Source organism: Chrysochloris asiatica, unplaced genomic scaffold, assembly GCF_000296735.1.
Source record: "Chrysochloris asiatica unplaced genomic scaffold, ChrAsi1.0 scaffold00291, whole genome shotgun sequence".
NCBI lineage: Eukaryota > Metazoa > Chordata > Mammalia > Afrosoricida > Chrysochloridae > Chrysochloris > Chrysochloris asiatica.
The window spans coordinates 283,914-298,713 of record NW_006408809.1 but is presented as its reverse complement, the minus strand read 5'-3'; the positions used below and the strand labels follow the sequence as shown (position 1 = coordinate 298,713).

The 14,800-nt window shown below is 39.5% G+C and overlaps 2 protein-coding genes across 3 annotated transcripts in view; one reads left to right on the top strand and one right to left on the bottom strand.

Moving 5' to 3' along the window:
• Positions 1-2,244, bottom strand: part of GPX8 (glutathione peroxidase 8 (putative)) — a 10,436-nt gene extending 8,192 nt beyond the window's left edge. Inside the window, exons 1-2 of one of the 2 annotated variants that reach the window (XM_006874635.1) lie at positions 1,966-2,244; positions 1,112-1,373 (exon numbers count right to left, since the gene is read on the bottom strand). In XM_006874635.1, the coding sequence (XP_006874697.1) occupies positions 1,112-1,373; positions 1,966-2,169 (466 nt within the window). In that variant the 5' untranslated portion in view covers positions 2,170-2,244. The remainder of the gene's footprint in view (positions 1-1,111; positions 1,374-1,965) is intronic. The other variant, XM_006874636.1, reaches the window with a different exon arrangement.
• The window catches only part of CDC20B (cell division cycle 20B), a 141,056-nt gene that overhangs the window by 20,063 nt on the left and 106,193 nt on the right, over positions 1-14,800 (top strand). The gene's annotated exons all lie outside the window — the stretch shown is intronic.

Sequence of the window (14,800 nt, the reverse complement as noted above, 5' to 3'; positions counted from 1 at the left end):
GCCAGAGTGCTCCTTGGAGGCCAAGATGGCCAAACTTTGTCTCTCATACTTCGGACATATTGTCAAGAGGGACCAGTCGCTGGAGAAGGATATCATGTTTAGTAACGTGGAGGGTCAAAGAAAAAGAGGAAGACCCCCAACAACAAGATGGATTGGCCAAATGGCAGCATCAGTGGACTCAAGTGTGGCAACAATAGTGAGGCTGGTCCAGGATTGGGCAGTGTTTTGTTCTGTTGTGCATAAGGTGGGTATGGGTCAGTACCAACTTGATGGCATCTAACAACAACAACAACAGTCTAGGGCCAAAACCTATGATCTTCACCACTATTCCACACTGCCTTTCTATTGACGAGCCTTGGAAAATCTTAAAGAGGTATCTGTAGTTAGCCTAATTATAGACACAGCATAATAATACCCTTCCTCCCCAATCAAGTTTATTATTTATTTATATTATTTTTAAATGTAGAAAATATGGTCAACTTAGTTATTATCCTTATCTCAGATAAGCAGCCCTCCCCCACATATCCTGCTGTCATTGAGTGGATTCCAACTCATAAAGTTTCCGAGACTGTATTTCTCTATGGGGGAAGACAGCCTCTTGTTTCTCCTGCAGAGTGGCTGGTGGGTTTGAACCACTGGCCTGCACTTAGCAGCCCAATGCCTATAGCTCATAGTGTCACCAAAGCAACACAAAATTACCACAGTGATAGGTTTAGCTAATAATGCTCAGCAATATTCACGAGAGATGTACAGATTTCTTCATGAAGAGAAACATTTCCCCACTGCTAGTTAAATGAGAGAAGATTGAGATATTTGTGAAAACAACCATAGGCACACTTCAAGTAAATAATTCAGGACAATGGGCTTAAGGAATACAACTCATCGGGGTAGATTTCTTTAGCCACCCAAGAAGTTAAAACATTAATTTCAGGGAAGCATAATATCTAGGAAGTTAGTTACACAGGATGAGACTCTGGCTGTTTGATAGCTTTATAAAACGTTCCCAAGAAAACATTTCAAATGACTTAGGAAAGTATGATCCTTCTACATTTGTTTTTATAACAAAAGGCAACGAAAAACATTAAATTGGTGAGGCAAGGTAAATATTTACCAACAAGATATCTAAATGCAGGCTCTGCTTCAGATCCTAGAATCTTAATCTTGTGGAAGATGGGGAATGTTACTCCATAGTTTTTTCTTGCAAAAGATTCTACTTCCTTGCTTGGGCGTGGCTCCGAGTCTCCAAACTGATTGCATGGAAAAGCCAAGACGCTGAAGTGGAATGGTCCAAATTCTTTGTGCAGCTCCTGCAGTGCTAAGTAATTTCTGTCTGTGAGCTGGCAGTCACTAGCCACGTTTACAACTAGTGAAACCTCCCGGAAAAAGAAAAAAAATCCAACCGGAAAGTGAAATAAATAAAAGATTAAAAAAAATAAAAATCTTGCAAGTAGTTAAAAACCTAAGCCGTTTTGAGAGACTACAGTTTCTGGTAGATTGTTATTTTATATTTTTAGACAAAGCTCATTTTATTAAAAATCATAACCCAGATTCCTGAGTTAAGACCCTGAAAAATCGTTTTTTTTTTAAAATCAAGTAATTACAAGAGTTAATTTTTACATAAAGCATATGATCATTGATTGCATGATTTTAATGCTGTTCGACTGTATAATTAATACTCTTGTTAATGTCTTCACCTACACATTATTAACTATAAGCTGTTTTCTAAACATCTAAATGTATTCAACACAAAACTGAAACATTACAAAGGAAACAAATGTTTCCTTTTTATCAGAAGTATATAAACTAAAGTATATAAAGCTCTACTTACTGAGGTGATGCACTAACAATATTACTTTAAAGGTTAAATTCTAACATGACTCCCTGATACTGAAAACTAATTATATTAAGAAAATACATAGAAAACACAGAAAAACAATAGAACGAATAGATCAGAGGTACACTTACTTTTCCTTTAAACTTTTCCAGAGAAACGGCTCTTCCTTTTGCATCCTTCACTTCAAAGGTATAAAAACTGTTGATTCTAGGTTTTAGGAATTTTAATTGTAGAAGAAATAGCAATACTGTGCATAGAACCATAGACAGAAAAACTGCAAATACTTTTGCTTTGGGACCTGAACATTTCAAAAGAGAAACTGCAAGAGGCTCCATTTTGGATGACTCCAGAGGGAAGGCTCAGCAGGCTGGAATTCAAGGAGGAGCTGAAACTTGAAACCGGTTCAGTTTAACAGAAAATGAAGATGGACAGACTAGTTCTTGTCATGGTGTTTACCACTTAGCCTAGAAAGACCCTTCTTAGAAGGGAAATGGCATGAAACTCCTGAATGAAACAAAGATCTAAATAATTACAACGTATTTGTGATATTAGCTGCAATTGTTGCTAGAAAAAAATCAGGTCTTTTTTTGGTAACTCTCAACATCCTCCCAACATAGAAAATATTTCGCCAGAAGATGGCGGTCTTGTAATTTGAAAACTGTGAAGTGCTCACTAATGTAAGCATAGCTTTATATTTATTGAGCAATGGTTGGATATACACTACTCAGGTATAGTTAAGAACTTAGATTAAATGTCATCTATTAATATGATGCATAACCTGAGGGATTTTATTATTACATGTCTGGATGAAATCTGCCATAGGAGTTCAAGGAATTTTTAGTGTAAAGAGCAGTGAAAAACCTGAAAAACGATTTATCCTGACCACATGTAGCTAAGGTAACCAAATGCCAGGTGAATAGAGCAAAAATAAATAGATTAAAACAATTCAGGCTTTAAAAATCTCTCCTTAATCATAACACCAACTATGGTTCTTAGATGCCATTGAGTCTGTTCCGATTATAATGACCCTATAGCGTAGTGGTTATGAATTGGGCTGTAAACCGCAAGGTCATCAGTTTGAAACTACCAGCTGCTCCGCAGGAGAAAGATGAGGCTTTCTGCTCCTGTAAAGATTTACAGCCTCGGAAACACTGTTCAGGGTTGCTGTGGGTCAGAACTGACTCAATGGCACTTAACAACAACATATACAACGGAACAATCCTCACAATTATTGTTCTGCTTGAGCCCATTGTCAATCCATCTCACTGGGGGTGGGGTGGGGGGGTGGTCCTCCTCTTTTTTTCCTGAACCTTCATTTTACGAAGCATGATGTCCTTCTGCAGGGTCTGGTTCTTCCTGATAATTTGTCCAAAGTATGAGACACACTTCTGAGGACTGTTTGATTGTACTCCTTCCATGGCAGATTTGTTTGTTCTTTTGAAAGTCCATGGTACTTTCAATATTCTTCTCCAAAAACAGAATTCATATCTATCCATTCTTCTATTGTCTTCCTTATTCATTGTCCAACTTTTACAGGCATATGAGGCAAATGAAAATACAATGGCTTGGACCAGGCGCACAGTAGTCCTCAAAGGGATGTCTGCCACAGATTTTCCAAATGAAATACGGTGTTTGCTTTCTTGACTGGTGCTTCCATAAGCCTTGAGTTTAGATTTTTGGCAAAATAAAATCTTTGAAAAACGTCAGTCTTTTCTCCATTTACCACAATATTTATTTGTCCTATTGCAAGAATTTGTTTTCTGTGCATTGAGGTGCAGTCAGTGTTTTTCAGAAGTTTTGATCATCACCTGCAGTAAGAAATGCATTTTCTAATGGAACTCAGTATACACACAGACACATGCATGCACTCATACCCATAATGCATACAAACATATATGGCAGAGAAGTTTCATGAGACAATAGAAGTTTCATGAGACATACAAACATATATGGCAGAGAAGTTTCATGAGACTAGAAGCACCCTGATCTGTTGCATTTTTAAAGTGGCCTGATTCTGACCCTCTAAAATGACTCACCAATGGGCTGCAACCTGAAGATGGAAAAACACTGAACTCTATAATCAAGTAGGGGAATATTCAGTAGGTAAATGTAGTAATTGTACCAAAACAAAACCCCCAAATATTTCACTTGGATGCATTATCTAATTAAAAATAAATTATTTTTCTTTGGGCTGTTGCCCATCACAGGAAGCCTAATTTTGCTTTTGCTAAAGGTCATGAATTTTAAGGGTGGGTGTGAGTGAGACAGTTGCGGGCCTCATATTGTAAAACCCATGATTTCTTCAGTCACCTTAGAATTTGTCCTGTTTAAGACACATGGCAAGTTCTGAATTAGTATGCTTTGTTCCACTTGGGCTTGACTGTTGGTGTCATGATGTTTTTCCAGAAAGTACCAGGGAAGTGCATAGGATGGGCACAGAAGCTCATGGCTGTATCCTCATGACTGGATGGCTGGAGTGTTAAAAGATGTGCTAAGGAGGCTGTCCAGTAATATCCTAACGGCTGCCCCCATGGGGTATGTGTGTGGGAGGGAGTGGTGCTGGGGTTGGGTGGGTAGGATGGTGGTGGGTGGGGAGATAATTAAGCAAGGGCCACAGCTGAGGCCTTAACGCCTGTAAAAGTCAAGTGATTTTAATTCTACTTTCATGGCCTAAGAAGGATGTGTACAAATTAAAAATGATTATGCAGAAAGTAATCGCTTTTAAGCATAATTTTTAGTAAAGAACAAAACTGTGCATGCACTGTATCACTTCTTACTTATGCTAATGCTGCTTTGGTATTCTCTGGATGAGTTGTTAAAAAATGCCCAAGTCCCCATGCTTTATATTGCATGTGAGCACACTTTGTTACTTAAACTCTGCTTGGTCCCCCATGGGCCCCCAGCATTGCTATCACCTGGGTGCTTGTTAGAGCCCACCCCAGGCTTCCTGAATCAGAATCGCCACAGATTCATACACATTTTTAAGTTTGAGAAGCCTAGCTTTAGAACTTACTGTATTTCTTTTGGTTGTCTTTGCCTTTTAGTGGAAATAATTTCCTGTCTCTCTGTCTACACTAGTTATTTTAAATAACTCCTCAGGCTGCCCAAGCAAATGACTCAGGAACTTGAGAGTTAAGAGTTAATTCATATAAACTTTTACCACCCAAATAACAATCAAAAGTGGGAAAAAAGTGAATTCATGGAATACCTGTTGTAATCTGAACCATGTAACTGCATCCTGATCTTATTGTGTTACGAGATAGGGGTTCAAGGTGGTAACCATTGGGAGGGAGGTTGACCGTCCCCGTCCCCAACCAGACTCCACAGGATGATATTATTTTGATAAAATTATGATGATAAATTTTAGTCATTGTGTTGCAAGTACAGAAACTTTCAGCAAGTGTTCCAGAGCTGAGTGATCTTAAATCCCCCCAATGCATAGTAATCCTATCCAACAGAGTAGAACTGCTCCAAAGGGTTTCTGAGACTGTAAATCTTTATGGGGCCGATTGCCTCATCTTTTTACCTTGAGCGGCTGGTGCGTGTGAACTGCTGACCTTGTGGTTAGCATTCTGATGCTTAACCCACTGTACCACCAAGCAAGCCTCTTTTGAGTGGACACTTGAGAAGGCCGACGCTATGCTATATATACATACTTGCAAGGGATTTCTGTATAAATCAGAACACCACTTATTATAATCAGAAATAACAGTGCAGATCTAATGCTCAGTTTGGTTTGACCAAAAATTCATTCTATATGAAAACTACTTTGAAAGCTTCAGTAAGGTCAGGATGAAATCAGAGCCCATTTTAAAATTTAATAACGTTAATTTAATGATTCAGTCCTGGTGTGGAGCTGTGGGTTAACGCGTCAGACTGCAAAGCTGTTTGAACTGCAAGGTTGGTTGTTCAAGCTCATCAGCTGCTCCTCGGAAACCCTATACAAGGTCGCTATGGGTCAGAATGGACTTGACAGAACTTAACAACAACAACTACACAACAAGTGTTTCAAACAACAAATGCATGACACAAAGTTCTATACAGGTCCACTGATTAGTCCTGATGTGATACTGTAGGATAAGCACTGGACTGCAAGGTTGATTTGAACCACAAGGTTGGTGGTTCAAGTTCACTAGCCACTCTTTGAAAAACCCTGTACAGGGGCACTATGAGTCAGAACCAACTTAATGACACTTAGCAATAACAATAACAAACATAATAAAACAGTCAAGACAAACTTTGTGGGGACTCCTACTTTGGACGCTGCTAGACTTTGGCCCTTTTAATATTTGACTTTGTCTTCTTAAGCTGACCTTTCAAATTTTCTGTGCAGCTCATGTACCTCCTCATTTCTTCCATTTGCTTTAGTATCTCTACTCTGGAGAGCAAGTTTCAGTGTCTCTTCTGACATGCATTTTAACCTTTTCCTTCTTTCTTTTCTTCTTAATGACTTTTTGCTTTCTTCGTGTATGATGTTCTTGATGTATCAAATCTGTTCTTCAGATAATCTGTAAATGCAGGTGGGATATATTCAAGGTCATATTTTGGCTCTTGTGGACTTGTTTTCGTTTTCTGCAGCTTCAGCCTGAATTTTCATATGAGCAATTGATGGTCTGTTCCACAATCTGCCCCTGGCCTTGTTTTGACTCTATACGAGGAGATATAGAGCTTTTCCATCATCTCTTTCCACAGATGTAACCAATTTGGTTTCTGTGTATTCCATCTGGTGAGGTCTATGTATATAATTGTCTCTTATGCTGCCAAAGATGGTATTTGAAATGAAAAACTAATTTGTTTTTCAGAATTCTGTCATGCGATCTCCAGAATAATTTCTATTATCAAGGCCATATTTTCCAACTACTGATCCTTCCTCTTTGTTTATAACCTTTGCATTCCAATTGCCATTAATGATTAATGCATCTTTATTGCATTTTGATCAATTTCAGATAGAAGAAGCTGGTAGAATTCTTCTATTTCATCCCCACTGGCTTTAGTGGTTGGTGTGCAAATCTGAATAATATTGGTATTAACTGGTCTTCCTTGTAGATGCATGGATATTGTCCTATCACAGACAGCGGTGTACCTCATGACTGTTCTTGATATGTTCTTTTAATGATGAATGCAACACCATTTCTCTTCAATTTGTCATTCCTGGCATAGTAAACCATGTGGTTGTCAGATTCAAAATGGCCAATACCTCCCATTTCAGCTCAACATTGCGAAGTATGAGTATTCTGGAACACTTAATTGTGTTCATGAAGAATCTGTACCTGGACCAAGAAGCAGTTATTCAATCAGAACATGGGAACACTGAATGGTTTAAAATTAAAAAAGGTGTGAGACAAGGTTGTATTCTTTAACCATACTTATTTAACCTGTATGCTGAGCAAATAATCCAAGAAGCTGTGTTAGATGAAGAAAAATGTGGCATCAGGATTGGAGGAAGACTCATTAACAACCTGTGATATGCAGATGATACAACCTTGCTTGCTGAAAGTGAAGAGGACTTAAAACATTTACTGATGAAGATCAAAGAGCACAGCCTTCGTATGGATTACATCTCAATGTAAAGAAAACAAAAATCCTCAGCACTCGACCAATACACAACATTCTTATCAACGGAGAAAAGATTGAAGCTGTCAAGGACTTTATTCTTCTTGGATCAACTATCAACACTCACAGAAGCAACAGTCAAGAAATCAAATGATGTATTGCATTAGGCAAATCTGCTGCAAAAGACCTTTTTAAAGTATTGAAGAGCAAAGATGTCATCTTGAGGACTAAGATGCGCCTGACCCAAGCCATTGTATTTTCAATAACCTCATATGCATGTGAAAGCTGGACAGTGAATCAGGAAGATCAGAGAAGAATTGATGCTTTTGAGTTATGGTGTTGGAGGAAAATATTGAAAGTACCATGGGCTGCCAGAAGAACCAATAAATCTGTTTTGGAAGAAGTACAGCCAGAGTGCTCCTTAGAGGCCAAGATGGCCAAACTTCGTCTCTCATACTTGGGACATATTGTCAGGAGGGACCAGTCGCTGGAGAAGGATATCATGTTTGATAAGGTGCAGGGTCAGAGCAAAAGAGGAAGACTCCCAATGAGATGGATTGGCCAAGTGGCAGCATTGATGGACTCAAGCGTGGCAACAGTAGTGAGGTTGGTCCAGGATTGGGCACTCGACGGCACTTAACAACAATAACAAACTTCTACCTGAAGGATCTCTGGTGGCCTAGTGGGTTATGTGTTGGTCAGAAATTTGAATTCCCCAGTTCGTCCAAGGGAGAAAGATTTACAGCTTTGGAAACCCTCTATAGGGTCATTAGGAGTCTGAACGATTCGACAGCCCACAAACACCACCTATTTTCCCTTGTGTGTGTTTCTGTGTCTAGTCTGCATTTTATAACTCAATAGTGTTTAGTTTTAGGACCTATGTATGACGTACTACTCTGGTATGACCTCCCTATTTCCAGACAGGGTCATATTTACAGGTATTGTTGTTAAGTGCCATCAAGTCAATTCTGATTCATAGCAACCCTGTATGGAATTTCCGAGGAGCGGTTGGTGGGTTTGAACTGCCGACTTTGTGGTTCAAACTGATCTTATGGTCCAGAGCATTATTCTGCAACTCCACACCAGGACCAAGATTTCAACACAATTTTTAGGACTATAAATCAGTCCATAATAATTGTAGATTTGAAATAGTATTGAGACCTTACATTTGAAAGGTCTTGTGGACAGACTGGCAGGGTGAATGGAGAAGAGAGACATTCAGAAGCTGAGGAAGGGGAGTGCACTCTGGTAGTTCTAGAGGACCCAGGCATCACCAGTGTGTCTTTCTTGGCAGGCTTCGGTTTTCTCCACCCACTGAATATTTGTGTGTCAGATTATTTATTGCTAGATCTATTTGTTTCTATTTTCCCAGTTGTTTCATTTTGTTACTTCCTGACATTATTTTTAACCTCTAGGTTCCTTTCTATTTATTTTTTGGCGCGCGTGCTCTGAATTCTTCCCGATTTAGTGTCAGTCTGATGTGAACGCTAAGGATAAACAAGCCAAACTGATGTGCTTGGAGTAGCGAGTCATTCATCCCTTTTCCCTTCTTTGTCTTATTTTTCTTATCTTCCTCTTCCTCTCTATTAATAAATACTTGAGTCATTTGAAACTATGTGACAGGCATTTCCTCAGCAGGAGAAAGATCCTGGAACAAAAGTTTAAAAACATTGAAGACAGCACAACATAGGGCACTGTTTCCAAAACTGCAGGCATTTGCATGCCACTTCTTTTTGCTGTGATATCTGAATACCAGCTATTAATCTACTGGGCTCATTTGCTTGATTCAAATTAGTGTTTTTTTGTTAGGGGAAACTTTATACTAATATTGAAAAACTTAAAACAGATTTAAAAATGTACGTTAAAGTCCATACTTACTAAAATTGTTCACCTGTACCACTATACACCATGGGTCCGGGTTGTGGTGTGACTGGGAGCTTAACTTTTTATTCTAAGTGTGATGGAAATTGTACCCTCTTTCAAAGGTCTTTATGTTGAATAAAAAGTTGCTTCCTCCTATTCAGTGGTTCTAGTTTTGCCCTCAAGAGCAATACAGAATGAGACTTTTGTTTCAATGCTTGTTGTTGTGGATTGTGACTGGAGTGGATTTTGACTCCTGGAGGCTCCATACATTGCAGAGTAGACCCGTGCTTCCTAGAGTTTCTAAGGAAACTCTTTCGGAAGCAGATCACCAGGCCTGTCTTTTGAGGTACCTCCAGGTGGGTTCACATCACCAACCTTTAGCCAGGTAGTGAAGTGCTTAACCATTTGGGTCACCAGGGAGGGACTCCTTTTATTTATTTATTTTCTCTGCAGAATTACATTCCTTTATCTTTGAAGGGATGCACTGAGAACCAACATTAGTATACTGACAACTTGAGATTAACGTATATCACAATAGCACACAGAACTCAATCCAGATGTAGAAGCATCTAAAGTAAAACAGGAGTCCTGGTGTGGCACTGTAGAATAAGCAGTGGGCTGCTAACTCCAAGGTTAGTGGTTCAAACCCACCAGCTGCTCCTTGGAAACACTATACAAGGTCACTGTGAATTGGAACCAACTTGACAGCACTTAACTACAAATATTTGAAGATTGCTTCTTTTGGATCTTCCTTTCTCTACATGAAACACCTCGGTTCCTTCACCCTGTTTAGGTGGGGCGCCATTCTGGTGTTTTTCCTAGCCCCCCACATTGTAGTGCCTTTCCTCTGGATGAAATCAGGTTTAAGATGTTGGCTCGTCAGTCTCCCATTAAAGAACAGTTCTGGATTGTTCACAGTTCTCCAGGGAACATGGAGGTAGGGAGGTTTCACTTGATTTTGTTCTGAACACTATTTTTTTCTTAATGTAATTCAGAATTATACTGTTTTTTAAAAAAGCGTCACATCAGGCTGTTGACTCATTATGGTGATGGGTTCTAATGCAACTTTGCTCCCATCCTCTGCTGGTGCAGTGAAAACAACTACACAGAAAATTATTAAATTTAATTTTGCTGATTTTGGTTATTGTTTCACACTTTATTCTAAATTTTGTTATTTCCTTTCTGTCGTTTAATATTTTAACTATCTTTTCAACGTAGGATAATCAGTAATTACAGTAAATAAATCTCCTTTTAAGCCATGAGAACAAGTTGAACAATACTAAGGCCAGGGACAAAATTCTACAGTGTGCCACAGAGGAATTGATTCAGATTATTGACAGTAACCCAGTGAGATTTGTGCCATCTAGGGCTCTGGTAACAAGCTTAACTTAGTATTTTTAGCTACTAGTTCTAACTATTGATAAAAACATGAAAAACATTAGTCTATCTAAATCTTATTTTGGGGGGGATGGGCATTTTTCTCATTTGTCATAACCTCCCCCACCATAGACCATTAATAAGAGATCATTTTGAAGATGTTGGCAGGTACTCAGATTTCATTAATCTGTCTTTACAGACTTTAACTCTTTTCAGATGCCCAGATGCACTCTTGGTGGTGGTGGTGGTGGTTGTGTGCCGTGGAGTCAGTTCTTACTCATAGTGACCCTGTACAGGGTTTCCGAGGCTGTAAATCTTTACCACTGGTAGTTTCGAACTGCTGATTGAGGTTTAAGCAGCCCGGTTCGTAACCACTATGCTACCAGAGCTCCTTAGATGCACTCTTATTGCCTCATTTATCGCATTTTCTAGGTTCTGCAAAAAATGTTGAATTTTAATCCATTGTACTGAGTCAGTTTAGACTCATAGCTTCTCTGTAGGGTTGAGTAGAACTGGCCCATAGAGTTTCTAAGACTATATCTTTATGGTAACAGATTGCCATATTTTTGTCTCATGCAGCATCTGGTGAGTTCAAATTGTTGACCTTTGATTAGTAGTCAAGCACTTAACTCACTGTGCCACCAGGGCTGCAATGTTTGGTTTTTTTTTTTTTTTTTACCTTGTCCAATTTAGAAACGGTTCTTAATGGAGAAGAAAGAGAATAGTTTATTTCCTAGTCCCTGAATTCTTTCTTATATCCCTTGTGTTTTTTTTTAAAACCACTGATTGCCTCTCTTTTTGTTGTGGCGCTATAGGGTAAGTACTAGACCACAAAGTCAGTTTGAACTATAAAGTTGATGGTTCAAATCCACTAGCCAATCCTCAGAAAACCTTATACAGGGTCACTAAGAGTGGGAACCTACTTGATGGCAGTAAACAACAACAGTTGCCTCTGTTGTTATTAGGTGCCATTGAGTCCCTTCCAACTCATAGTAACCCTGTGTATAATAGAATGAAATACTACTTGGTCCTATGCCATCTTCACCATTGTTGTGATGTCTGAGCCCATTACCACTTTCCTTGTGTCAGTCCATCTCATTGAGGATCTTTCTCTTTTTCACTGATCCTCCACTTTATCAAACACAATGTTCTTCTCTCGGAGCTGGCCCTCCCAGACCACATGTCCAGAGAATGAGACAGCAAGTCTCACTATCCTGGCTTCTAAGGAGCACTCTGGCTGTACTTCTTCCAAGGCAGATTTGTTTGTTCTTCTGGCAGTTCATGGTACTTTCAATTTTTTTCACCAACACCCTAATTCAAATGCATTGGGCCTTCTATGGTCTTCCTTCCTTACTGCCAAATTTTCACTTGCATATGAGGTAATTGAAAATGCCATAGCTTGGGTCAGGTGCACCTTAGTCCTCAAAGTGACATCTTGGGTCTTTAACACTTTAAAGAGATCGTTTGAAGCATATTTTCCTAATGCTGTATGTTGTTTGATTTTGGTTGCAAGTAAAATGAAATCTGTCATAATTTCAACCTTGTCTCCATTTATTATATTAGTTATTGTAAAGATTTTGTTTTCTTTACATTGAAGTGCAATCCATACTAGCAAGTAAGGTTGTGTGTCATCTGCATATCTCAAGTTGTTAATAGTCTTCCTTCAATTCTGATGCCATGTTCTTTTCTTTATATAATCCAATTTCTCAGATTATTTGCTTATCATACAGATTGAATAAGTATAGTGAAAAGGACACAATCTTGATACACACCTTTTCTGATTTTTAAACAATTCAGCATTACCTTGTTTTGTTTGAACACCCACCTCTTGGTCTGTTAACAGGTTCCTCATGAGCACAGGTAAATATTCTGGAATACCCATTTTTGGAAATTTTATCTATAGTTGATTATGATCTATATAGTGGAATGCCTTTGCATAGTCAATAAAGACCAAGTAAACATCTTTCTGGTACTCTCTGCTTTCAGCCAAGATCCATGCGATGTCAACACTGATATCCCTTGTTCTGAATTCAGCTTGGATTTCTGGCCTTTTCTTGATGATGTACTGCTGCAACTGATTTTGAATTATCTTCAGCAACATTTTACTTGCAAGTGATATTAATGATATTGCTTGATGAGATGATTTTTCATTGGGTCACTTTTCTTTGGAATGGACACAAATATGAATCATTTCCAATTGGTTGGCTTTGTAGCTGTCTTCCAAATTTCTTGGCATAGATGAGTTGAGTGCCTCCAGTGCTGCCTCAGTTTGTTGGAACGTTTCAATTTATATTCTGTCAATTTCTGGAGCCTTATTTTTCATCAGTGTCTTCATGTAACTTGGGCTTCTTCCTTCGATACCATTAGTTCTTGATTAGATGTTACCTCCTGAAATGACTGAACATCAACCAGTTCTTTCTGGTACTATCGCTGCAGATTCCTTCCATCTTCTTCTTTTTTTCAAATTTGTGCCAATTATGTATTCTAAAAGAAAAATCAAATGATTTCTCCCCCTTCCCAAACCTGAATAAAATGACCACTTTTTAAAAAAATGTTTTATTGCGAATATGTGATAGTTTACATGGGAGAACATTAGTTTTACATTCATCCTATAGTATATCATTTCATTGCCATGGTTACAATCCCTTCCATTCATCATCAACTAACTAAAGGGTATACCCTGTAAGCCTGACCCCCGGTCGTCAGCACACAGCCCCTCTTCCTCTCTGGGTCTAGAGTTCCCAGCCGCTCCATCTCTCCACATCATCGACTCTGCCTCTGTCTCTGGCATCACTGCTTCTCTGGGTAGGGTCCCGCACTCGGCTCTTCTCCCTTGATGGTTCTAGGGACCTCTGCTCCTGGACTTCAAAGTCAATCACTCCCCTCCTTTTGCTACAAAACATCCACCTTTACATTTCCAACCCTCGCAGTCAGTCCTGATAACAATTATTCACCATTGTACCACAAGGGACATTATACCCCATCTCCTTTCATTAGCCTCGCCCAGACAGATTGGATACTACTCAATGGAGATGCTACCTTCCTCTGTGCCCTCTGGATCTAGGCTCCCTCTTGAAAGCTTGTAAGCTAGTCACTTCTTGCCTTTGTAGCCCCTCCCCATTTTGGGTAGCCAGTGTCCAAGTTGCCCATCCTGGCTACTCTGTGTATGGAGGGGGTGGGAATGATCCTTGCTGTAAAGATTTGTTCCCTCTTTTGAGCTACTGCATCCATAGGTGTAGGTCAAGTTCATCAAACTGTATCAGATTATTCTTTTTTTCCTCTTCTGTCTTCTTCAAGTTGGGCTCTGATCATCCAGTCATTGAAGCCAGGTTGAGTGGGTATTATCTGCACATGTGGGTATTCTTATGCATATGCCCTCTCTTCTTATCAGCTGGGTGTTTCACTCTCCACTCTAGTCCTCTGTGGCTATGTCACTGATTCTGGGCCCAAGAGTCCCCAGGTCTTGCCACACTGCTGGCCAACCAGGTTTTCACTCGGGTTCACAGGAGTCTATTGAACATTGTAGGGCTTAGCTCACAACTTCATTGCTGTTTTTCCCTCACTTCCCCTTATCAGTGATGAATGTGGTCACCAATCAGAGTGCATGTCTGCTCATGTATTCCCATTGAATCTTAGTCTTGGAAGGGGGTTTGCCCTGAGGGGACCTGACCACTTGTAAATGACCACCTTTTAAACAGGTAGTTTAAAATAGTTACAAAACAAGCAGGCAGTCCCAGGTTTTCTGATTAATGAAGACGGAGGGCATGGATTCCACTATCTCTAAAAGTGAGAGGGGCTTTATAGTTTTGTGTACCCCTGCAGCAAAACTGAATCTTGATCATCCAAGAGGAGGTCAGTATTCACCAGCTCAGCCTCTTCCAAGACACCTCCTAACTGCTGGACCTCATTGTCATCGAGGTTTGAAGGGTAAAAGAGGGGAATAATGTTAAGATGCTTGGCTGTCTTTTGAATCTTGGTTTTCCTTGTCTATCATTGTAAAATAGACACTTGAGGAGGGGAGAAAGGAATAGCCAGAATCATCACTGCAGAAAGCTTATAAGTCCGTCTTCAGCCTACAACTGATTGGAATACCTTAGAGGGGGTTAGAAGTTGCCCAGTGAAAGAGGCTTCCTGTTGAGACTTTACATTGCATAAGACCATAGGTGGAATCCA